We start from the raw sequence: 27054 nt of genomic DNA on the forward strand, positions 1-27054 counted from the left end.
TCAGGCCTGCCAGCGGCACCTGCTGCTCCTGTCAGGGAAACACACAGAGAAGCCATCCAGGCCTCAGAAGACCCATGTCACCAACACTGCAAACAACTCCCAGGAAGCTGGGGGTCTGTTCCACACAGTCCTGAGTTGTGTTTCCTGGTCGGGCCTCAGAACACCACCCCCTGAGTTGAGGGCAGGGACAGGTTTAGGAGAGCCTGTCTATCTGAGCATGAAGGAAAACCATGGCAGAGGCCGCTGAGGGGCAGCCAGAGCCACTTTGGGGTGCAGGGCCAGGACTCAGGGGCTCCTCACAATGCCCCTGCTTGTGTTCCCACTCTCTGAAGCACCATCCCAGTGAGAAGCACAGACAAAAACTGTTGCCTTGAAACTAAGTCATCTCCAGAGCTTAGATGCCAACTTACTATTTTCTACTCATGGAGCCAACAAACACACATAGTCTGTGCCAGGTCCGAGCTGAGGAGCCAAGTGTACCTCACGGATGAATAACCAGATTCACCCTGAATGACGCCTTCCCAGAAGGCAGCTGGGTGGCGCTTCGATCCCTACAAAATTGGGGGCAGCAGGAGTTGCTATGGGGGCTCTTTCCTTTTGAGGGAATAATCTCTGTGCATGTGTGGGTGTGTGTTCATTTCCCTATCTGTGTGGGTACACGTGTGTGTGTGTACTCCTGTGTGTGCATGTGGAGGCCAGAGAACAACTTTAAGTGCCATTCCTCAGGAGCAAGCCATCGACCTTGTTTTTTGAAACAGGTCTCTCACGGTGCTTTAAGTACTTTTCTGTCGCAGTGATAAAACACCCTGACCATGGCAACCTATAAAAGAGAGAGTTCATATTGGCTTGTGGGTCCTGACAGCGCGCCACGGCAGAAAGCGGCAGGCATGGTGGCAGGAGCCGGAAGCTGAGAACCAGAAGCAGAGAGAGTGAACTAGGAGCAGGGCCAGGTTATAAGACCTTAATGCCTCCTCCTCCTCTTGAGCTGCCCCCAGCAAGGCTGGACCTCCTAAACCTCCCCAAACAGTACCACCAACCAGGGACCAACGTTCCAATGCCTGAGCCTTTGGGGGAGATAGTTCCCATTCAAACCAGCGTACACCGGGACCTGGGCCTCATTGATCAGGCAAAGCTGGCTGCCTGGGGAGACCCAGGGCCCCTTCTGCCTCTCCCTCCCTAGCACTGGGATTATAAACATGAGCCACCATGTTCATATGGGTGCTGAGGTTCAAATGCAGCTCCTCCTGCTTGCAAGGCAAGCAGTGTATCAACTGAACCACCTCCCCACCTCGGGAGCTTGTTGGTGATAGTCATGTAAGCCTGGAACTGGCTGACCTCAAACTTACACATCCTCCTGCCTCTGCCTCCTGAAGGCTGGGATGCCAGACGTGTATGCCACTCCTGGCAGGAGTTCTCCCACAGTGCTAAGTGGTATCATCATCTTCTGCTCATGTTCTGTGAAGAGCTTCAAATAAAGCACAGACTTGAAGGCACTGGGTCACAGATGGCCTGAGATTTACATCCTCGAGGGACCATGTCCCCGAAGCCAGCAGGGAACAGACCCCTCCTAATCCCAATGCTGCCGTCTCTCACTAATTGAGATCAATTTGTCCTTATTAATGTCATGGCTGGCTGAGAGTTCTCTCTCTTGAATAAATACCATTTCTTAAATACCAAACCTCTGAGGCGTATTCTCAAAATGTTAACAAGAAATGGAGAAGACTCACAGGCTAACACTATCTCCTGCACTGTCAAATACCTGTGTGTGTGTGCTTGTGTGAGGGTACAGAGGTGTAGGGTACATAGGGTACATGTTTATGTGTGTACACACACCTAGAGCCCAGAGGACGATGTGCCGTTCATATTTTTACCAGTATCTGTTGGTGTTGGCATGTGTGTATGCATAATGTGTGCAACAGCCAAAGAATAGGGCAAATAGGGCATCCGATCCCCTGGAACTAGAGTTACAAACAGCTGTGAGCCACTATATGGATGCTGGGAACTGAATCCAGGTCCTCTGCAAGAGCAGCCTGTGCTCTTTACCCTCTGCCCCCTCCTTTTTTTCTTTCAGAGCTGAGGACCGAACCCAGGGCCTTGTGCTTGCTAGGCAAGCACTCTACCACTGAGCTAAATTCCCAACCCCTGCTCCCCCCCTTTTAAAGAGGTCCTCCACTGGGTTAGAACCCACTAAGTAAGCTAGGCTGGCTAGACAGCAAGGCCCAGGGATCTCCTGTATCTGCCTCCCTAGTGTTTGGATTACAAGTCCACCACCCTCAGCTTCTTTTATCAAACGGTTTTGATGTAATGGATGAAAAAAAAAAAGCCTCATCTGCTTCTTCCTCCATCCACATTAGCAACCAAGAGCTATGATGCAAGCATCTCACGTGTGGAGAGCTCGCTCCAAGCTGGTGCAGGCTGGGAGAACGACCAGCACCATCCAGGGCCCCCACAGCCCCCTGTGGGGACAAGACACCAGAGGCCGCAATGGAGACCACACACGGTCCTGTGTGGAGGGACTTATGTGCCTTCCATGCCTTCATCAACACTGGACTTGTGTGCAAACCGTCTTGTTCCTCAGAAGAGGCCTCCATTGATCCTTGCCGTCTTGGGATGTACTGACTGGCATGACCTTTCCTGCAGGCTCATAGTCAGCTGTAGCTCTTCTTTAGAAAGACTTGGATCCACAGCCCTGGCATCTCTCTTCCCAGACTCAGTGTTCCACCGAACTCTTACTCCAAACATGTCACTCACTGCCCCAGGCATGCTCGGGCTTCTTACAGAGGCTTCTAGATCTAACAGAATAACGGGATCAATGCTGCATGTACCCGGAGACGTGTGAGGAATGACCATGGACCCATGGCTGCTCCCCACACTCCCAGGAAAACTAGCAATGGTAAATGGGAGCACATGAACATCTATTAAGAGAACCAGTGCCACGTCTAACACATGACCCCCAAAGCCTCCATGACTTCACAGAGGACCCAGTGGGTGATCTTACTATGAGCACAAAAAAAAAAAAAATGCTCCTCCAAAAACAAACACCTCTCCAGAGGAACCGACTGCCCACTGTGACCATCACATTGCCCACCAGAGTCCTGAGTCTAGCTAGTTCTCAGGAATATGAATTAACAGAGAGCCACGCAGCGCGTGTATGCAAAGATTCAAAGGCTCTTGGCAGTGCTTACTACTCTCAACTTGACAGGATCTAGAAGCACACGAGAAACCTCTGCACACCTGTCAGGGAGTTTCTAGAGTTGGCTAACTGAGGTGGAAAGAGCCAGCAGCACTGTCTCCTTATGCTGAGGTCCCATGAACAAAACAAAAGGAACTGAGCACCAGTTTTCACGGCTCTGCTTCCTGACTGTGGATGTCAGGTGACCAGTTCTGGGTGCACTTGGTGCTGGGAACCTGCAGCACTCTCCATAGAATATAACACAGCCCGGTCTGTCTGTTAAAGTCATTCAGGAACATTTTGGAAAGTATGAGAGGCAGGGAAGGCTGACATCCACTGAGTGTCCTCTGTGGGACACACAGGGAGCCAAGGGCCAGCTACTGTGATGTGACCTGGGACCTCTACATGCTTAACCTTCACGCACAATACTATCCCAAGTCAGCCAGTGAGGCTGGAATGAAATGGGGACCCAAGTGCCACATTGTGTCCTGCACAGACCCCTCTGTCTATAGTTTTGGTAGACATGGAGTCCCACTATGCCTGTGACATTCAAACTGTGCAGCACCTGAGGATCCTGGGTACATATCTGGTGTCTGAGTGAAGGCCCTGCCTCCCAACCCCTCCGCCATGTCCCCTCTACAGTGAAGGTCTCCTACTACAGGGCTATACTAGTGACTTTTCTCAATGATGTGACATAATAACTAACAAAAGCAACTTAAGGGCTAGAGAGATGGCTCAGTGGATGAAGACGCCCACCATCAAGACTAACGTCCAACCCGTGGGACCCACACAGTGGAAGGAGAGAACTGACGCTTGCGAGTGGTCCTCCAACCTCCACACCCACACCCACGTATACACACACGAATAAATGAGTTCAGTTCCTCACCACCCGTGTAAAAAGCTGGGCACGGGGGGGGGGGCACACATTTAATGTCAGTGCAGGGAGGTGGAGGCGGGACATTCCTGGGGGCTTCCTAGCCAGCCAGGCTGGACAGATCTGTGAGCTCCAGATTCAGTGAGAACTTGTGTCATGAAACAAGGTAGGGAGAATACAAATAGAAAACTGACTCTGCTTTCTGCCTCCTTGTGTGGTGCAGTGTGTACATCCATAACACACACACACACACACACACACACACACACACACACACACACTAATTTAAAAAACGAGGGGAAAAAATCCACTTGAAATGCCTCATAAACACACCCACAGGCATGTTTCCTAGCTCATCCTAAGTCCCACTGAGTTAAGAATCTGGACCAACCACAACTCTAATTATTTGCATTTTACAAGCTCCTCCTCTTGTACACCTGGCATCGAGGTGCTCTGTGCTCACACCACCCCCTAGTGGTAGGGATGAGAAACTACATGATGCTCTGAGCAGGCTGCTCTTTGCCCAGTAAGCTGTCTGCCCAGACCCCTTTCCTGAGGGTCCTGGTCTGAGTCTGGACACCAGGGTCACAGAGATGGAAGCTGCAGCTGTGCCTCAGTCATGGACTATTCATAACCTGCAACACAGAGAGCAAAATGTGCAATAGCAAGAAGTAGGCTCCTGCCAAGGTAAGTCTGAAGGGAGACAGGAATTTCCCTGGCCAGGTGGGAGGAGGGCATGAGGTCCGCTTGGCTGCAGAGCATGGGGTCTCTCTCACTTAGCTGCAGAGCTCCTTCCTGCCTCACTGAGTGCTCAAGGAGTCGCCTGCATGCTGTCTCCAGACAGTGGTGGCAGAGAGTGACTGAGACACTTGGATAAGCAGGGGCTCAGCTATGGGCTGTCAGAGCCGGGCCCAGGGCACTCACAAGAAGCTGGCAGCCCATTTTTATCCAGGTCCAGGAAGAAAGTGACTAGGGGTCAGGCTTGGCTTTGGCATCTGGGTTTGGGTTGGGCTGTAGCCTCCAGAAACCTGGAGAAGCTGAGAAGTTCCTCTTGGGGTGCAAGAGATGCATGAGGATTGAGCAGGGACCCAGACCTTTTAGGAAGCTGGGGTAGGGTGGAGGAGCAACAGAGATGACTTGGCCAGAGGGATGGCAGACCAGAAGCCCCTGGAGATCCCAAAAGCTATCTGCTCTCCAGCAACACATGGAAGATCATGGAAGGATGGGAAGAGGAAATGTGGGAGATTAGCTTTCAATCCAGGTTGCTGGCTAAAAGAATCAAATCCTTCACACTGGTTATAAGTCACCCCATTCCTGACCACACCTGTGCTGGCCATGTTTCACATGTGGCTCTTGCCCGGATGTACAGAGAAAGTGGCTGGGGGTCCTCATTGGTTCCTTCTGCTTAAACATGACTTAGGAAGACATGGGCTCTGCTCCTTTGTCACAGCCCGGAACAAGTGTGTCACACTACAGTGTCACCTACATCTGCCACGGCCAGGCAGAAGGTCCCCTGTAAGTAGCCTGAGTAGATGTCCTCCCAGGGAGCAATGGCCACATTTGAACATCTGCCTGCTTGCTTCCAGTTACTGTTGGGTTCTGACAGGTGTCAACTGTGAAGTGCAAGCTCCTCCAGTACAAACCCCACAGACACCTCTGTCTGGGTGCCATCCCCAACAGTTCACCTTCCCCTTCCTTGCAACTTTCAAGTCCATCTGGCTCCCCACAGTGCTGGATCTCCCCGAGCTCAGGGCTTCTCTGTGTGACAATCTAGTCTTTCATTGGAGGCAGTGGCCTTCAGCAGGCCCAGGAGTGTCCCTTGTGAGAATGTGTGCTAATCACATGACTGGACACCCTACCCTTGCAGGTGTGGGAAGAATGACCACAGCTCTTGGCAATGAATTTTCCCTGCTGCCTCCAAAGTGCTTGGCCCCTGACCCTCCTCTGAAACTGGGGTTTCCCTGCAAACCTTTAGGATGGCATCTTTTTTTTTTTTTTTTTTTTTTTTTTTTTTTTTTTTTTGGTTTTTTGAGACAGGGTTTCTCTGTATAGCTTTGCGCCTTTCCTGGAACTCACTTGGTAGCCCAGGCTGGCCTCGAACTCACAGAGATCCGCCTGGCTCTGCCTCCCGAGTACTGGGATTAAAGGCGTGCGCCACCACCGCCCGGCGGCATCTTTATTTCTATTCCCAGAGCTCTGGGCTGTTGGGACACTTGTCTCTGCTAGGACATCTCTCAGATACTATACTGTGTTCTGAGACCCTTCCAGCTGTGGGCCTCATGCCCTTCCTCTCAGGTACTGTCCTGAGAGGTCTCTGCGTGTTTCTTCTTCCTCTAGAAATCCACGTTCAGACCCTGAACCTGGCTACTCCTCGGTCAGCTTTGCACTAACCTCAGTCAGCCTCCCTCCAGCTGCTGTTGTCTCCTTGCTAGTGTTCCTCTGGAGAGCCTTGAATGCCACTTCTCACGGAGGCCATATCCATCCCCGTCACACCAAGGATATCAGGTCAGGACAATTTGGAAGGTCCCTTCCATGCCCAAAGTTGTCTCTGTTCCCACATAGCATCTTCACTTCTGGTGTCCAATCTTCCTTCAACTTGGGCTGCCCTCCCTTTAATGGTGGGCTATCCTCAGCTCTCTGTCCCCATTTTCAGTGTGAAGTGTTTAGATGCAAAGAGGAAACTGTGTATATACGGTGTCTCTCAACATCAGCTTCTTCAGGTGCTCCTGCTGGGGTGGGACACTTGCAAGAGGGATCTATTTACAGAGGTGCCAGCTCACACACACACAGGTCCTGAGGCATGGGTGTGCTTGGCATGCTTGGGAAAAGGCCAGCGGCTGGGGTGGCTGGAGTGAGGGTGGAAAGGAAGCGAGTGAGCTGAGAGAGGGCCATCTGTGAGGACCAGTGTAGTGACTGAGTTACTTGTCTCATCACTGGGATAAAACTAAAGGGTGGGAGGCTTTATTCTGGCTCACAGTTTGAGGGTACAGTGCATCATGGTGGGGAAGGCATGGGGCAGGGGCATGAGGTGTCTGGACACACTGTGTCTGCAGTCAGGAAGCAGAGAGAAATGAACACAGGTATTCAATTCCTTTTCATTCAGTCTGGAATCCCAGATGATAGGATGGTGCTCCCCCACCCCCCATTCAGGGTGGGTCTTCACTCCCCAATTAACCCAATCTAGACACTCCTTCAGCCGTGCCCAGAGGCTGGTCTCTGGTGTGAGCCTAGATCCTATCAAGTTGCCCATCATCATTAAGCAACACAGGAACCAACTTCAGAAATGACTCCCAGGTCCACTGTGCACTTGGGATACAAGGTAATGAGACTCAGGTCCAGGTTCTCACTTCTTAAAATTCCAATTCCATTGTCTTGTGCCCCGTACACTGACAGTGGGCTCTATGATACATCTCAGAGCCAAGACAACTCATCCATGGTCTAAGATCTCACCCACACTGCCAATAATGTGGCATGATGACTAGCTCTCACAAGGAATGATTGATTTCCATCCTTCTTCTGCTCCGCTGGCCATGCACACAGAATCAAATCCAAAGCCCTTGCCAAGCCTTTGCTCAATTCCAGCCACAGGTGCCGGGCTCTGTACCCTCCCCAACTAGCCAACCTTGCCATTCCAAAAACCCATCAGGCACATGCCGACCCCAGGGCCTTTGTACAAGCTACCAGCTCTAGACCTCCTTCTGCCAGAGATCCAAAGGGCCCCCCCTTCCTCTGTCCCTCTCTTTCTCCTGGCCTCTGCTCTGGTGTCACGAAGGCCGTCTAGGGTATCAGCCTCCACTCCACTCTGCTCTCCCACCATGCTTTGCTTCTCTTGCTGTTTAGCAGACCTGACATAGTACAGTACATGTCTGTTTACTTGCTGGCTACCTGTCTGCCTGATGTACTCTTGGTGGGAGCAGGGTGCAGCCTGGCTGGCCTCATCTCCCCCAGCACCTGCAAGCAGCATCACCTGCACATGGCTGTCACTCCAAGTGTAGTGTGCATTGGCCTGGCTGAGATGGCAGATTCTACTGGGATTACTTTCCATCATAAATATGTATCGTCTGCCAGTCACATTTTGGGTAGTTCGGGCTCCCGTCCCTCGTCTAGAAATACAACTTCGAGTCCCCTGTTTCTATGGGAACACAGAGCCTGAATCCCAAATAAGACTCGCAGAATTTTGGAGAGCAGAGACATAGAAATGAGCGGCTTCCCCAGCCACATGCCCTTGGCGGGAACAGCAGACTATCAGCCAGCACGGTCAACGATGCTTCCCCTCAGGCTACCACATCTTTGCCTGACTCCAGCCCCTGCGCTGTGGTGATGGATAAGAGATACATTATTTCCGGACTTGGGAGATGATGGCTCCCACGTGAGGACCCAAGTTTGATCTCCGGATCTCACTCTTTAAAAAGTAGGGCTGTGGTGGCATGGGCCTGCAAGCCCAGCACTGAGGGGTGCCCAGCAGGTAGGTCTCTGGGGTCCAGTGACCCACCAGTGTGGTGAAATAGTGTACCCTAATAAATTTATCTGAGGTTCAGAGGACAGAGCCAGCCACTAGATTAGACATAGAGGCCAGACAGTGGTGGCACACACCCTTAATCCTATCACTCGGGAGGCAGAGATCTGTGTGGATCTCTGTGAGTTCAAGGCCACACTGGAAACAGAGCCAGGCAGTGGTGGCACACACCTTTAATCCCAGTACTGGGAAGCACACACACCTTTAATCCCAGGAAGTGATGGCAGGGTGGAGAAAGATATATAAGGCACAAAAAATAGGAACTCACGCTCTTTAGATGGAGGATTTCATAGAGATAAGAAGTTGTGGCTAGCTGTTTACTTGTCTGATCTTTCAGATTTTGCCCCAATATCTGGCTCTGGGTTGTTTTTTTTTTTATTATAAGACCTTTTAAGATTCATATTACACACCAGCCCAGCCTAATTTACAGATTCAAGACCAAGTGAGAGACCCAGTCTCAAAATACAGGGCAGACAGTATATCCTGAAGAATGACACACATGTGCATGTACACCCATGCACACATGAACCTGTACGTGAATATGCATACACACACATCACATCATATATTTGGCTTTTACTTCCATTCATAGAGCAGAGCTCTTAACAACCCTTGGGATTCTCTAGGTATAGACATAAGAATGAGAAAGGACCATTTAGTTCACAGTCTCCCTCAGGTCAAGGCTAATGCAGGGACATCAGCAGATCAGAGCTAGGGTTTTCAGCCTTCCCCCTCAGGGCTGGAGGCTGGACTGATCACACTAACCAATGATGCCATGGCCACTTCTAAGATGACAGGAGGGAGGACACGGGGCCACAGCTCCTTGTGGGGACAGGCTAAACAGAGTCCTGGCTAGATCTACATGGAAACTCCCTGAGAATAGCCATGCATGGCATGTGTGTGTCCAGGTTCAGTTCCTCATGGACTCTGCCAAGGCCAGCTCATCCCATGTATGATACAGCTGGGAACACTACAGTGAGGCATCTCAGAACCCAGCTTATGACCTCACGAAGAGTAAATCCGTAGAGAAGACAAAGCAATCTTAATTTTAAAACAAATACACATGATACCAATAGCACTGGGTACCCCTGAACCCTCAACAAGGAAAGACATTCCAAACCCCTGGAGAAAGGGGGCCCAGAATAGCCTGGAAGACTTATTCATTTGCCAGCAAACCACAGCCTCTAGAACCATGATATCACCCAGTGCCAAGTGACAGTTATCACTGGCCAGTGCCTAGGCTGAGCAGTTACTTTAAAACAGGGTGAGAATAAGGATTACAGGCTCTTGGTCACCAACAAAGGGCTTTGCCCTCTGATCCTGAATGACAAGAAAAACCTTTCATCTTTCTCTTTCTGCATTGCTCAACACGGAACCTGGCTGAAGCTTCATGGGAAACCTCCACTCTACAGTGGGATGTGTTAGATGTGGGTTGTCCAGCTGAACATCAAATGTTACCATCTACTAAAGAAGTCAAGCCCACAGAGTCATGGCCCATGTGTTCTCTTTGTATGAACTGTATGGTGGCATGTTATTTGTACTGAAATGTGATTTTAATTGTATGTTAATAAATAAAGTTGCCCGGGGGTCAGAGCTATTAGAGCCATAGCAAAAGCTGGGCGTTGGTGGTGTATGCCTTTAATCCCAACACTTGGTAGGCAGAGCTAGGTAGATCTCTGTGTGTTCAAGGATACAGCCAACAGACAGTGACGAGGCAGTCATGTGGTTGGTTTTACAACCAATGAGAAGGCAGAACAGAAAGTCTATATAAAGACAAACAGATAGGAAGTAGGTCTCTTTCAGAGAGGTCTCTTGGCTGAAGAGGCTAGCTGCAGCAGGCGGGTAAGGCTCTTAGCTCTGATCTCTTGGCATTCATCTTTGCATTGGCTCTGTGTTTCTTATTTAATAAGATGGTTGGTTACATCTACATTTGGCGCCCAACATGACAAGAATCCATTAAAAACCGCTTGGCTTGGCTTGGTGGCAGGTCTGGTTTCCGGCCTGAGTGGCCCGGCTCCCTAGCTCTGGCCCAGCTCGGGCCCAGGTCGGCTTGGCCTCAGGCCAGACTGACTGTTGGAGCTACTTGCTTAAAGCTGGTGCTACAAACAACTCAGGCCTGCCCTGCCGAACAGGACCCCTGCCTGTAAAGCCAACGCACGTGGTTGGAGCTTAAGGAAGCCAGAGCCAAGCCTTGACTTCATCTCAAGTGGGAACACGTGGCTGGATAGCCAGAACTGTGGCTACACTTTCTTGCTCTCTGTCTCTGTCTCTCTCTGTCTCTCTGTCTCTGTCTCTGTCTCTGTCTCTCTCTGTCTCTCTATCTGTCTCTGTCTGTCTCTGTCTGTCTCTGTCTCTGTCTCTCTGTCTCTGTCTCTGTCTCTGTCTCTCTCTCTCTGTCTCTCTCTCTCTTTGGATTCACACCTCGGACACTAGGTGGCTGTTTTGAAATTCCCTTGGATTTCTACTGTTCTATGCAGACTTGGTAAGTCAAATAAGATATCAAATATTTTAAAGGAAACTATTTAAAAGAGAATTTTTCCACACTAAAAAAAAATGGGTTTTATGTGTACATTGGAAAAAAATTGGGCTTTGTTTGAAATTTTAGGCAGTCTGACAACGGAACAACTATATGAAAAGATTAATATTGATTGAATTATGCAGTTTATTACTTTTCTTATCCTCATTTTACTATTAAAAAAGATAGTTAATTTAAGTGCCAGGATAACAGTTTTAGAAAAACCTGTTAAACCTGTAAAAATGAATTATAGAGAAATTCAAATTCAGACAGAAGAAATTAACAGTGAAGTTGTTTCAAAATTGGATCATAAGGTTATAGAAAGAAAGCCTGTTTTCACACAATCACCTTTAATTTATCTGGTAGCCATAGAGCAGCTACCTGGTGAAGAGAATAGACAAATTATTTGGATTCCAATTGAAATGTTAGACTTACGAAGATTTAAGGAGGCAATAGCATCTTATGGCATGCATTCCCCGTATGTAAAGCAAATGTTAAACACCTGGTCAACTTATAATAGAATTCTACCACAGGACTGGTGGAAGTTGGCACAGGCTGTTCTAGAACCTGGACAAAATCTCCAGTGGAAAATGTGGTTCAAGAATGAGGCTAAAAATATAGAAAAACAATGGAGGGATAAAGGAAAACAAGTCTGCCAGGATCAGCTTTTTGGAGAAGGCCAATATGCTTCAGTACAAACACAATGTTTATATGATGTCCAAACCCTAATTCTATGTCGAATGGCAGCCTTGAATGCATGGGACAGAGTTGAGGAACAAGGAAAAAAAGGAGTCATTTACAAAGGTTATGAAGGATATAGTTACCTTTCTTAGATATATATTAACCTAAAATTTTTCTTTCAGGATAAAGATAACTTCGCCCATACCCAGCAGGAAGCAATTTTAAGAATACGACGCCCACATTTCCAAAGAGGTGGTGTGGGGCGGGTGGTTTTTTGGCCTTTTAATGGGTTTTGGGTCTGGGATAATTTTCATTGTTTAGGGAGGTTGGTTACAAGTTGTTGTCAAGGGTTAGGAAAAAGGTTAAGCAAAGGAGATTAGATTTAAGGTTCTTGTTTAAAAAAGGAAAGAAAGAAAAAAAGAAAAGAAAAAAGACAATTACTAGTTTTAAATACTTTACATTGGATTGGATTGTTTTATATTGAATACAAATTATATATATTGAAATTGATATTGTTAGAAAATGCTATATGTATATTTATAACTGTATTTATACCGTTCATTTAACAATGTAATACAATTTTCTGATCCTTGAATGTTATTATTACCAACTATTAGGATATAAAGAAATGAAAGTTAGTAGTTAGACATTATAATAGAACTTGTAGTCATATTAGGTATGTTTTAAAAAATTGAACAGATATATTTTAGATACACAGGTCATCTTCAAACCCTTCAGAGATCTACAGCATATGGCATTTAAAATGTTTTAATAACTTAGAAAATTTTTCTTTTTTGTTATGACTATGAGACATGTCAGCTCCTGGCAGTACCAATCTACTTCAGAGAAAATATGGGCACTGAAGAAACTGCATATGGAGTTAACTTTCATTGTGGCAAAAGTTAGCCACTGGACAACAAAGTATCCTCGAATCAACAGGACAAAGTGGACAGACAGGACATGAAACAAAGGACTACTGATTCTTGCCAAAACAAGTGTGGTTATGGCTTTATCAAAAGGCATCTTCTGAGGCCAGGACAATATGGCACCATCCCTGAAGTAGCCTTTGCAATCCGGAAAAGGTACAGTGCCCTTTTCTTTGAAGGCAGCTGAACAGGCAGTGGGCCGATGGCTTCTGATGTGCAATGGAACAGCAGCTAAAACAGTTATTCTTGAAGAATAACTAAGCTCACGCCTCTCAATAGTAGACTGGCATTTAATAGAGGGATGTGAAAAAGAACGGGATGCTGAGATGAAGCCACATATACACAGCCAAGAAGAATGGACAGCTGAATTAAAAAAATCAACAATTTCCAGAATTTAAAATCCTGAATCATGACAGGACACTAGTGGAATTCAGGTGTTTCTGGTACATGGACTGCTCTCACCCAATGTGAGGTTGAACTGTTGACCTTGTGTACATCCTACTTCACAAATGAGTCTGTCAAATATGCAAAGCCTATAGGCTGAAGATGATGCCCCAACACTGCGGAGAAACCTTAGGTGAATGTCCAGGCAGCTGGCTGTTTCTGTCAACTCACAAATTTTTTGGAAGTTGCTTGCATGTACTTCCTGTTTTTATTTTTTATTAGGTAATATTATTTTCCTTCTTGGATCTCTGAGGGAGTTGAAGATTAGTTAGTTATAGTTGAAGACTAGTTAGGCTAGAAAGTGAATTAGGTACATTTTGGACTTACCAAAATAGGATAGATAATGGAATTATTTTCTCTGAATTTGTCAAATACAAATGGACTAGACATTGTTTAGGTATTTATTACTTGTATATATTGTATATAGTTATTGTACTTTTGTATATAGTTTTTCTTATGTTAGTTATAACATTTTTCTTTTTCTTTTTATTAAAATAGAAAAGGGGAAATATGGTGGTATTTTATTTGTACTGAAATGTGATTTTAATTGTATGTTAATAAATAAAGTTGCCCGGGGGTCAGAGCTATTAGAGCCATAGCAAAAGCTGGGCATTGGTGGTGTATGCCTTTAATCCCAACACTTGGTAGGCAGAGCTAGGTAGATCTCTGTGTGTTCAAGGATACAGCCAACAGACAGTGACGAGGCAGTCATGTGGTTGGTTTTACAACCAATGAGAAGGCAGAACAGAAAGTCTATATAAAGACAAACAGATAGGAAGTAGGTCTCTTTCAGAGAGGTCTCTTGGCTGAAGAGGCTAGCTGCAGCAGGTTGATAAGGCTCTTAGCTCTGATCTCTTGGCATTCATCTTTGCATTGGCTCTGTGTTTCTTATTTAGTAAGACGGTTGGTTACATCTACAGAACTGTCCAGAAGAGAAAGCTCCATTGAAGCAGAAAGTGGTTGAGTGGCTGCCTTGGGGGTGGGGAAGGGGCTGGAAGTGGCACTTTAGTGGGGACATGACCTCCTTTGGGGGTGATGGTAGAGTTCTTAGCCAGATGGCAGTAATGGCTGAGCAACATTCTGAATGCCCTTAATGCCACCAAATTTGTTTTATCAGATCTTCTAAAAAGGTTAAGATGTTAACACTTGTGTCCTATGCATCTTCCCTAGTTTATCAACAATTATGAACTGAGTTGTATGTTCCCAGAAGGTCATGTGCCAGGCAAGGCCCTGTGGAGGTTGTACTCCCTCCGTGCTGGAATGGGAGCGGAGGAGAATACAGAAAGCGATAAGCCCCTGGCCATCAGGTTTGCACTTTCTGAGACAAACTATTTAGTCAGCACTTTCCAACAGCTGCAGATTGAAAGTGGCCTCTCTGCATTGCCCTTCTAGGACCTTCTACAGAGATGAGTCTCTGCATTATTCCCACTGTTTGGTCTAAAGGAAGCAGGCTGCATGGACAGGCAACTGGAACCACCTCAGGTGCTATGCAACAGGAATGCAGAGTAGCCTCCCCCCAGGAGGTACTGTGGCCACAGTCACAAGCCCTATGCAGCCTCAGAGCTGCAGCCTGCCATGGTGGAATCAGGGGCTCTCTTTACCTGAAATGGCGTCTGGCTGTTGTAGTTTTTCAATTCCTTGTTTCCACCCCGAAACAGCAGCACTCTGGCACAGCTGTCCTGCAAATGATAAAGTGAAAGTCCACTTGTGAGCTGGAGGCATGGACTTTATCTGGAGACAAGGGCAGCCAAGTTCAGGCTGTGTGGTGCTTCCCCGGGAGAACAAAGACAGGTTGGGGGTGGGGAAGTCGGTAAAGCACATGCCATGCAAGCGTGAGGACCTGAGTTTGAGCCCCAGAACCCATGTAGAAAGGTCAGGTGCTGGGACTGGAGATGCGGCTCAGAAGTGAAGAGTGGGTGTTACTCTTGCAGAGAATTCAAGACTGGTTCCCAGAACCCACATGGCTGCCTACAAATACCTCCAGCTCCTGGGCAACCCCTCTCCAGCTCCTGTGGTCCTTTCAAAAGTGCCTCAATTCTCACGAATGTTCCTACAAACGGCTAGGAATAAATCCTCCCCGGCCCTGTCATCCACACCCACCCAGGTGGGACATGGGAAGAATCCCAGTAAACCTTCCTACTCACCCACAAAGGGGCTGCTCCAGAGTCCATATGAACTAACCCCAGAAGCCTGACCCATCCTTTCGATGATGGCCAGGATGCAAAGGCAAAATTCATTCTGATACAGCAGCTCTGGTTTGAGTGGAAACCTAACATTTCAGTTGGGCAGTTCAATAGTCTGTCTAAGGAACCACCCCTAGGAAGGAGGAGACACCCCTAGGAGGAAGGGACGACCCCTAGGAAGGAGAGATCACCCCTAAGAAGGAGGGGACACTTTAAGCCATGTTAAAGAGATGGAAGAAATAATTATCCCTTTCATGAGATACTGTACTTTTCCTTCCCAGAAGTCCCTCTGTCTAGCAGAGCCCTATCATCCTCCATGTGGTTCTGTTGAGTCTGCGTCCTTTCTGATTCAGGTCTCAAAAGACACAGCTTTCCCCTTTTCTTCTTTCCTGTGTCTTCCTTTGGGATGCTGGCCAGAGCTGAGTGTGCTTTCTTTTGGTATGCTGGGCTTTCTTTCTCAAGCCCATTCTCCATCATGCAGCTGCCTGTCCTCTCCATCTCTGACTCCAGGCATGGTTTTCCCCTTCTCTCCATTCTCCCTCAGGCAGCTGCCCAGACTCACAGCTTGCCTGCCCTGGGGATTTTCTTCAAAACTCTAATAAAAGCTTCCATTTGAGTCTGTTGTTACATTCTTTTATTAATGAAACTAGGAACCCCAAGAGGGGGCCCTGATTTCTCTGATATCATAAGGCAACCCTGGCAGGACTCCTCCAAATTCTTAGTTAACAGTTCCAGTCCGTCAGCTACTTCAGAACTGAAGGGCCAGGGGTTTCTGCAGCTTACTAACAGTTATGCTTCAACACACATGTGCATATGTGTGTGCGTGTGTGTGTGTGTGTGTGTGTGTGTGTGTGTGTGTGTGCGCGCGCGCGCGCGCGCGCGCGAGCACGTGCATGTGTGCACACGCCTGGGCAAGCATGTGTTGTATACCTCACTGCCCCACCTCACTCGCCTGGCACAGCACTCCACTGGGTAACAAGAGGTCCATGTCACAAGAAGGAAGTAGAAGTTGTGGGGATGCCTTTGCTTGAATCGGATAAGAATGGAAATGAAGGGTTAGGTGAGAAAACAGGGCAATCTGGAGCTTCAGGAGGGTGAGGAAGGCAGCCCCAAGGCATTGATGCAGAGCTTAACCATTCCCCTGCACTCTCTTGGATGACTTGAGTCTTATCTGGCAGGTTTCCATATTTAAAAAAAAAATCAATGAAGTATGAATACATCAGCAATTTGTGTTCACCTTCTAAGGCCCATTTCCCTGCCAGTTTTTCTCTTCGTGCAAATTTTCAGAGACACTTAAAAAATATGTAGCTTCCCTGTGGGGAATCTTTCCGAAGCCACCCTGCACCTAACCATGGGCCCCATGCCTCGGGTTCCATGAGCTGTGGCCCTCGATATCCTGTCCACTTTGCAGGTGAAGGGACAGACTGAAAGTCACAGTCATCCCTGCATATGGGGAGTGGACAAGCCAATGGCCATGCCAGTCCCTAGGGACACAGAATCAAAGTAGAGGGTTACTGTGTGCATGTGTGTGCGCACGTGTGAGCTTGGGATAGGTAGCGTGGGGTAGGGGGATGAGAAGCATCCAGCTCAGGATGGGCTGTTCTGAAGGTCTTTGTGTGGCCTTCAGAAGTGGACAGTTTGATGAAGTTGGGGCAGGAGGTCAATAGGTGAGCCCTGGCATGAGAAGGAGAGAGCTGTGGTCACAGACGGCAGGATCCCCAGAGACAGACAAATGCAAAGACACTGCAGAAACATCCAGGTGTGAGGGGATCATGGATGGCACTACGGGGCAGGTCTCAGAGACAATTTACAGTGACAGGTGTACTTGGACAGTGAATACCGTGGTCCTGGGAGGGGTATCAGAGGCCTTGGCGGGGACGGGTGATGGAACAGGTGAGGATGGATCAATAGGGGACAGGCCTGGACAAGCAGGATGGGTGTCACCTGGAGTTCAGCCTTGAGCTCCAGAGAAAAGGACATTAGTTACAGAGCAGAGAGGACCACAGGAACTGGGTCTCCTAAGAGGCATCAGGTGGGGATATCAGGTAAGCAGGGGTCATCACTGTGAGATATTGATGATACTGACAGAGAGTAGTCTACATTCTAGAAGGCACCAAAGTCTGTGGGTAGGCCAAGCTGATATCACTAAAGGACAGAATCTGGGTACTAGGAGTATAAAACATGGATGTCAAGGTGCCATTGGGCAGTAGAGTTGGAAATGCTACATGGATGGGGCCTGTCAGAAAGGAATGATAGAGATTTTATGGACCATGTCAGGGAGGCATATGACCATCAAAGCAGCTTGCATGGGCATGGGTAAGGTATGAGCTGGGGCATGTGCCTCTGGGGAGCTTGGAAGTGGTGTGTTTCTACTCATCTTGGCATACAGTAGAGAAGGATAAAACCAGAGTTGCAGCCCATGTTTGTCCAGAAGGGCCAGCACTGCCACCAAGACCAACCCAGGACTTCACATCCTAGCACAGCTACATGAGGCACCACCACAAGAATGTCATAGACGTGAGTCATTCGTTGTTCAGACATGAGGCAGGACCTCATTTCCAGGTTAAATTATCCTTGAACATAAGCCTGTAAAGGCAGCCACAGATCAAACATGCACTCATTCAGGAAAAGGCTGGCATGTGAAGGGTTAAGATAGAAACATCACCAAGGTGATTCTGCAACCTTCAATAGTGTACTGCAAAAAAGTACCAGGCTAGTTGAGACCACCTATTTCACATGCTCCAGGGCACCAGGCTTTGGCTTAACCTGTACCCCCTTCGCTCCATCCAGCCCCTGAAGGTTGGGGGGTGGGGAGAAGAATTGGAATGGAAGCCTTGCTTCACCACTTCCTAACCTGGATCTGCTGACCAGTATGAAGAAAACACCAGGCAATGGTATCCACAAGGCTCTCAGATGAAAGGCTGTACAGATGCCATCTGTCCTAGATCACTTTGACTGTCAACTTGATACAGCATGGAGTCAGCTGAGAAGGGAGTCTCAGTTGAAAGACTGTCCAGATCAGATTGGTCTGTGGGAATGTCTGGAGGTGACTGTCTTGATTGTTAATTAGTATAGAAAGGATCAGCCCACTGTGGGCAGCACCATTCCCTAGGTGGGTAGTCCTGGGCTATAAGAAAGGTAGCTAAGCATGAGCCTGAGTGAGCCAGCAAGCAACATTCCTCCATAGTTTCTACTTCAAGTTCCTGCCCTGATTTTCCTCACTGATGAACTGTGACCTGGAAGTGGAAGCCAAATACATCCATTCTCCTCCTAGTTGCTTTTGGTCAAAGTTGCTTTATTAGATCACCAGACAGCAGTCCATTCTGAGAGACCCACAGTCATGATGCCTATGGAGATGATGGCCCTCAGATGGCCCAGGGAAGTAGCCACAGAGTGGACACATGTCCCACGAGAAACCAGCAAGGCACAGAGATACACACTGAAAACACTCCCCTCTGCACACATACAAACGACATACTACCAAGAGGCAGAGTGCACGCTTGTGTGTATGTGCATGTGTGCTCATGTGTATATGTGTGTACATGTGTGTATGTGTGTGCATGTGTGCTTTATGTGTGTGTGTGCTTTGTGTGTGTGTGTGTGTGTCTTCTAGACAAAGTAGGCTGCTCTAGTAACCTTTGATATTTAAGCTTCCTCTGATCCCTCATTATCCAGGGTGTTGCTTTCTCCCTCGGGAGCTCTTGGGAAGCCAGCATGAGGCGGGAGAGTCCAAAGATTAGAATCAATTTACTGCCTACAATCAAAGCCCTAATTAGTTGATTGCATGAGAGGAAAGAGAATATTCTGATCACAGTGTGTTTTATTAGAAGTGTCCTGATGAAATTGATAAAGCGTGCATAGCTTTCTACACACCTGGGGCTTCCAGATTTAAGGATTGGCTCATTAAAGACAATCATCGTCATTATATCACCACCACAACCACCACCATTACCATCATTGAGTTTAATATGACCACCATCACCATCATCACTACCACCATCACTGTCATCACTAACTTCACCATCACCATCACCACCACCATCATCAACTTCACTATCATCATTATCATCACCACCTTCACCATAAGTATCATCATAACCATCACTATCATCACCATCCTCATTATCATTCCACTATCTTCACCATAATAGCATCTTCATCACTATAGTCACCATCACCACCATCATCTCATTATCACCAGCATCACCAACATCATCTCCATCATCTCCATGAACATCATCACCATAATTACCATCCCTGCCACCACCATCATTACCTTCAATATCACCACTACAGCCTCCAGTTGCTGAGCCCTCCCCCCATGCCAGGTATCACAGATGTTTGGTTTCTACTTCAGCCTCTTAGTCATCCCAGAGTCACGGGCTGCCCAACTGCACACCCAGGTCCCAGTTTATGCTCAGCAGAGCCTAGTGGGCCAGGCTTCCTCATTAGTACCCCATGTCTCTGAGGTCGCTTCTCTCCTTGCCCCAATCCTGCCCTTCTGAATTCTGTCCCTCCCTGGGGCACATCCTCAGCATCATGATCTGACTCCTATGTAATGGTGCTGATGCGGTCTCTGTCATCCACAGCCAAGTCTGTGCATCCACATAGATCACCTGTCAGTGGACAGAGGCCAGACTGAAGCTATCCATGTTCAGTGACAAAGGCTGGGTTACCCTTCACTCCTGGGGCTGCTCCTGTGAGCTCTGGGAAGCTATGCACGACTGACTTTTGAAGCTGTGCTGAGGCGGCTTCACTCACACAATTCAGACAGCTATAGGCTCCGGAAGGGCTGAGGACAGAGAGCGAAGACCCGCCTACCATCCAGGGGAGCGCAGATTCTGGTACACTCGCTGACGTCCCAGCTTGTCATGGTGTCAGTGGCTGTCTGGCCAATAACTGCAGAGCCTATGAACCAACACAGCATCCCTGGAGGTAACACAAGGCAGGCTGCCAATATCCAGCTTAGTCACCTTGGATGAATCTGTCCCAGGATGCAGAGAACAGGCGTACTGTCTGAAGTGGGAGGTAGCAGGCTGCCATCATGAGGGGACAGCTTTGGGGAGGGGACAACTCTCCCCACTCTTGCTCAGGCTCACTGGCCTGTAGGATGGAGGTCACCCAGCTCTGGGGAGGGACAATCTATAAGTGAGATGGAGAGATGAACAGTGTAGCCTTCTAGTCCATAGCTTGGCCAACAGTCCATGGGCCTGATCATCCCCCTACCTACTGAACAGCTTTCTTGCAGCATGGCCACTATCCGTGACTTGTTGCTTCCAACTCTTGTATTGTGGTTGCTGAGCTGACATGTGATCAGAGGGTCCAGGCAGTGACCAAAGCATAAAGTGTTTACCAATGGCCCCTAAAATGTCAGCTACCTCTGTTCTAGCTGACAGTGTGTGTGTGTGTGTGTGTGTGTGTGTGTGTGTGTGTGTGTGTGTGTGTGTGTGTGGCGGGGGAGGTTTTCCTGGGAGCCCTGACCATCTAGGGACCCTCCTAGGGATGGAGACAGCTCTGGGGTATGTGGAGTGAACCCCAGCAGGACCAATCTCCTACACAGCTAAGAACACAGGCTGCCTAATAAAATCCTGTAGCCTCCCTTTCAAAGACCATCATGCCCACAATTACTTTAAGTAACAAAAACTGTGATTTCCTATATTTTTTGTGATTAAAATATGCTTGAAATATACTGAGTGAAATTAAGCCATGTTTTCCCATCGCAGGCAATCATTACAAAGCAGATGTTGGTACAGATGTTTTCCTAGACCCAGCCAAGCCTCATGATGTGTTTTCTAAGGCAGCTGAGTATTCCCACACTTAATAAGGCTTCCCCCTGAGGAGCTCCACAGTGGACCTGGTGGCCGCTGTCACTGTGAATACTCTCTGCAAGCGAGCCAGGGCCACTGCAAGACACTCCAGTGAAACACCAACTCCATCTGCCTACTCATGACAGTGGTTTGCATAGCCAGGCAGCCACAAAGGCTACAAGGTCAAAAGAAGTCTTGACCGGGTGTGGACCGTGTGAATATGGTCTTGAAGGGATTGTAATTTTCAAGGGTGAAGGATCCGGGAAAGTTACTGGTTGGAAGTGGAGTGGACTTGGGACCAGCCATTAGGAGCTGAGAACAAACTTGGGTGTGGGCTTAGGCTTGAGTTGTCATCCAGAGTCACTGTCAGCGGTGGGATAGGAATATGGCTTTGAGATTGGAAGAGAAGTCAGTGTTCACTGAGGCTAGACCCCAGAGTTGTGCAGCAGGGCCTTGCCACTGAGATCCCTCCAGCCCCAGGCTGGAGGTTCTGTGAAGTCAGAGAAGAGAAAGACGAAAGTAGGGGTCCTCAGGGGGTTGTCCTATGTCAACCTGACCTTGAGCACCAAGGTCATTGGTACCCTCTCTGCTCTCTGAAGCTGACCCTGCAGTCCACCCACTTTGGGCAACACTATCCTCAGCCCTCCCATGTGACATGAGTCTCTCATTTCTCCTCCTCATCCAGCTCAGTGTACTCATGGTCCAGGACCCAAGTCCCAGCCACTAAGGTCTCTCTCTCTCACACACTTTATCTCTCTCTCTCTCTCTCTCTCTCTCTCTCTCTCTCTCTCTCTCTCTCTCTCTCTCTCTCTCTCTCTCAGAGAGCAGAGACCATCTTTTCCAGTCTCTGGGGCTTCCAGAACACACCACCAGGGTCAAACACAGTAGCTTGGGGGAAGGGTGTAGTACATCAGTGTACATCATTTACCTTCATTTCTGCTTATGAGCCTGGGGGCCAGAAGAAAGCTGAGGCTTGAGCCTGAGTCTGACACCTGGGTTCATGGCAGCACAAACCACAACAGCCAAAGGCAGAACAAGCCACGTGTCCACCCACAGGAGAGGGAGGGAGCAAAGGTGCCCATCCCTCAGTGGTGTGGGAACAAGCTTCGGAAGGAAGAGCACCTGACACTCGTTACCACAGGTTGGACCATGAGAACAAGATGCTGAGTAGAAGAAGTCAGCTCCTGCAGGATCCTAGTCTTCGGAGGTCCCTAAAGTCCTCAGACCCAGCAGAAAGCAGGACGGGATACCGGGGGTGGGAAAGGGTCAGGGCTCAGTGTTTCCTGGGGACATAGATTCAGTCTGGGAAGATAAGAAGTTCTGGAGGTGGGTAGTGGGGATGGCTGTACTGCACTGAATACACTGAATGTCAAAGAATTGTGCACTCACAATTGTGACAAATGTCACAAAAGAGTGACATTTGTTATGCACATTTAACCACAAGTGAAAAGGAGAGAGGAGGGGTTTGCCCAGGTGCCAAGATCCTGGACTAAACAAAGCTGGCACTCAACCAAGGGAACAGGTGGTCCCAGCTCTTCCCATGTCTTCCAGACAACAAGTGCCCTGGGTCACTGGCACTGCACAGGGCTGACTGTAGACCTGGAATGTGACCTGGGGTTGCACAGCTTTACCGGTCTCTGGTTCCCACTAAGGCAGCAGGTAAGAGTTACATAGACATCCAGGCCAGCCCCTCCATCCCTTGCCCAGTGCACCCCAAGGTTAGGATGAGGGATGTGCATGCCACTGACCTGATTGTAGAGAGCACAGATATGCAGGGCTGTGTTCCCCGAGGCGTTCTGTGCGCTCATGTCCGCGCCATAGAAGAGCAGATGTTCTAGATGTTGGACATGGCCGTACCTGCAAGCCTGAGACAAGAGACTGAGTGAGACCTCCGTGGCCCCTGCTGGCCAGTCCTGAGACAGAGACTTGGGCTGGGCCTGAGATACAGACTCTGCATGAGATCCCAGTGCCCCTTGCTGTCTAGGGCTGAGACACAGATGTTGAGTGAGACTCGGCACCTAAGGTTGCCCAGGCCACAAGCCTGTGCCCAGCACCCTACCACATTTAAAAGCATGGCAGAGCCCCTGGCAGACCTCACTCCACCCAACCTTGTAGATTGAGGCCCACAGATATCACACCCCTGCACGCCAAGGATTGGGAAGGTCCCAGGCTCCCAGCTAAGGGTGGAGAGAGGGAATCCCTGGCCAGTTAAGATCCTATGCTCTTCTCTTGGGCAAGGGGTCTGGAAGGTGGCTGAGTTCTTTCCACACAGATTCAGAGACACATTGTCCAAAAGACAAATAGGTCTTCTCCTGATATGGGGGCTGAGCTCTATAAAATAGAGCCCTGCATTACTGGTCCATGCTCCCAGGCAGGAAGCTATTATGCATGGCTGTGGAGATGCTCAGGGCCCTATCCCTGTGTTGTGTGCAACGAGGCCTGCACTTGTCCTTCCACACACAAGCACAGCTTCTTGCTGCATTTAAATGCAATCCGATCTTCCATAGGTAGGGCAGTCCCACTATATGACCCATCCCTTCCAAGTCCTTCTAGGGGCTGACATGGTAATTATAGCCCAGGTGGCGATGAGGCCAAACACATTTGGACTGGGTCCCAGACCTTCCATTAGCTTGGCCTTCACCTTCAAGCTTATGGATGTCCTTGTCATTAAGTGGGACTAGTGTCCCTCTCACGGGTTTGTATGAGTCACAGAGGACAAGGACATCAAAGATCACATGACACTGAGCCCCGAAAATAGGTACAGCACCCCATCCCAGTTCAAAGGGGCAGGGAGGTCCCTGCACAGGTGACTGGACACCTCTGCCAGGCAGTGACCTCGCAGGGGGAGGAAGGTCTGCCACACCAAGGACAAAGCCATTGTGGGTGATGACATTGGCCCTGGATCAATAGACTATGTCTCTCTGATCAGTGTACAGAGCCCACTTTACCTCAGCAATGTCAATGAAAGCAACCACTCTGCAAAGAGGACAGGGAGAAGTAGACAGCGGTTGTTAAAAGCACTCGAAAAACATCCATCTATAGTGCCATGTCCCCTGTGACACTCTCTCTATTGCTAGATGGATCCGACAGGAGATACTGACGCTCTGCCTGCCTGCCTGGTGGCCCCACTTCACTCAAGCACCTGCCTCATCTCTGGGATTGCCTGCCCAGCTCTTGTTGGTTCAGATGGCCAGGTGCACCCGATCCTGCATAAGGACAGGCCATGGCTACGCAGCTGGCTTCTCCATCTCGGCAGGTAAGGCTCAAGGAGGATCCTCCAAGCCCAAGCAGACTCAGGAGGCCGGGACAGCTGTCAGGACTTCTGGAAAAGTAACGTTCTTTACAGCTGCTGGAGCTCGCACTCACTTACAGCTGCTGCAGCTAGCACTCACTTACAGCTGCTGCAGCTAGCACTCACTTACAGCTGCTGCAGCTAGCACTCACTTACAGCTGCTGCAGCTAGCACTCACTTACAGCTGCTGCAGCTAGCACTTACAGCTGCTGGAGCTAACACTTACTTACATCTGCTCCAGCTAGCACTCACTTACAGCTGCTGCAGCTAGCATTTACTTACAGCTGCTGCAGCTAGCACTCACTTACAGCTGCTGCAGCTAGCACTCACTTACAGCTGCTGGAGCTAACACTCACTCACAGCTGCTGCAGCTAGCACTCACAGCTGCTGCAGCTAGCACTTACAGCTGCTGCAGCTAGCACTCACTTACAGCTGCTGCAGCTAGCACTCACAGCTGCTGCAGCTAGCATTTACTTACAGCTGCTGCAGCTAGCACTCACTTACAGCTGCTGCAGCTAGCACTCACTTACAGCTGCTGCAGCTAACACTTACTTACAGCTGCTGCAGCTAACACTTACTTACAGCTGCTGCAGCTAGCACTTACTTACAGCTGCTGCAGCTAGCATTTACTTACAGCTGCTGCAGCTAGCACTCACTTACAGCTGCTGCAGCTAGCACTCACTTACAGCTGCTAGAGCTAACACTCACAGCTGCTGCAGCTAGCACTCACTTACAGCTGCTGCAGCTAGCACTTACTCACAGCTGCTGCAGCTAGCACTTACTTACAGCTGCTGCAGCTCGCACTCACAGCTGCTGCAGCTAGCATTTACTTACAGCTGCTGCAGCTAGCACTCACTTACAGCTGCTGCAGCTAGCACTCACTTACAGCTGCTGCAGCTAGCACTCACTTACAGCTGCTGCAGCTAGCACTTACTTACAGCTGCTGCAGCTAACACTTACTTACAGCTGCTGCAGCTAGCACTCACTTACAGCTGCTGCAGCTAGCACTTACAGCTGCTGCAGCTAGCACTTACAGCTGCTGCAGCTCGCACTTACAGCTGCTGCAGCTAGAACTCCAAGGGAAGCAGGGAAGAGAAGAGACACAAGAACCTGAGGGAGGGACCAGGAGCCAGGGAGGCCCATGGCATAATCCACAGGACCCTGCTGGGACTCCTCTGAGCTACACCACCCTCACACTGCCCCTGGGGTTTTTCAGAGACATTAAATGAGGCCTATTTTTTGTCCCCCCTGCTTGCTTCAACCAGTTTGAGCTGGGAATTTTGCTCCTTAAACTGAAGACACAATTTGGCTAATCAGCTCTCCTCGAAGGCTTTGCGGAGACAGCATTTTGTAGCAGCTTAATTTAATTGCTCTCTAGTCAGTAAAGAGGACTCGGTTACTACAGGCTCACTGAGCAATTAATCCAGACTCATTACCCCCTCCCCCAGGTAATTTGAATTCAGGAGGTTTGAAGTTGCATCCTCAGAATCCTGTCACCATTTTTTCTTCCACCAAGGGTCATAATATGATGGACACTGAGAGAAGAAACAGAGGCACTGAGTATGGGCAGTCTGGGGAGAGTGCCCTCAAGGGCCCCCTTCATGTGTTTCTTCCATTTGCATGCTAATTGTTTAGAAACAAATAAAGTCGGAGATGCAGGAATGAACACACACACACACACACACCAAAAAAAAAAAAAAAAAAAAAGTACAGATACCCATAACCACAGGATGATCATTCTGCCAGGCACTTCGTTAAAGAGTCACCTTTGCTGGCCTCTTCCCTTCATAATTCCTGGTTGCTATGGTAGAGCTGACTGGTGGAGATGCAGGAATGTGGGTAGGGAGGGCTCAGGAAACAGATACTGGATGGTTGAGCAGACCATCTGCAGCCAGAGTTTAGCAAACAGGTGCACAGGTAAGGAACTCGGGCTGGTTTTTCTGTGCTGAAGAGACAAGCTAAAATACAACTCCAAGAAAAGCCAGAGCCTTGTGGTGCTGACTTGGTATAGGGATTAATTAATTAACTTTATATGTATGAGTGTCTTCATGTCTGTGCACCACATGCATGCAGTACTGAAGAAAGCCAGCAGAGGGCATCTGATCTCCTGGGACTGGAGTTATAGACAGTTGTGAGCCACCATGTGGAGGCCAGGAATTGAACCCAGGTCCTCTGGAAGAGCAGCCAGTGCTCTTAACTCTTGAGCCATCTCCCCAGACTGTGGTATGGGGTATTAGCATAAACCCCCAATTCTCTTTTGATTGATTTGGATTGATCTCACTATGTAGCACTAGCTGGCCTGGAACTCATTATACTTGTGGTGACTCTCTTGCCTCTGCTTTCCAAGTGCTGGGATTAGAGATGTAAGCCATCATGCCTGGATGAAAGCACAGTTCTTGACATACAGAGAAATAAAGAGGGAAGTGGGGGCAGCTGGCCCTCTGAAGCTGTGGAGACCATGAGCCACAGATAAAAAACACATTGGTACTGAACATGCACAGACTTCTATTTCTTGTCATTGTTCCCCAAACAAAAGACCAGAACAACTATTTGTACAGCATGTCCATGGTATAGGGTCACAAATGACAGGGGTGATCCAGAGTTTCGGGAAGGGGGTGCAAATGTCTTTATATTATTTTGAGAC

The 27054-nt window shown here is 48.7% G+C and overlaps 1 protein-coding gene across 1 annotated transcript in view; it reads right to left on the reverse strand.

Moving 5' to 3' along the window:
* The window catches only part of LOC131903476 (SH3 and multiple ankyrin repeat domains protein 2-like), a 398315-nt gene that overhangs the window by 310386 nt on the left and 60875 nt on the right, over positions 1-27054 (reverse strand). Inside the window, exons 7-8 of the mRNA XM_059254102.1 lie at positions 22867-22983; positions 14730-14807 (exon numbers count right to left, since the gene is read on the reverse strand). Of these exons, the coding sequence (XP_059110085.1) occupies positions 14730-14807; positions 22867-22983 (195 nt within the window). The remainder of the gene's footprint in view (positions 1-14729; positions 14808-22866; positions 22984-27054) is intronic.

This window comes from Peromyscus eremicus, chromosome 1 (genome assembly GCF_949786415.1).
Source record: "Peromyscus eremicus chromosome 1, PerEre_H2_v1, whole genome shotgun sequence".
In the NCBI taxonomy this organism is placed as follows: Eukaryota; Metazoa; Chordata; class Mammalia; order Rodentia; family Cricetidae; genus Peromyscus; species Peromyscus eremicus.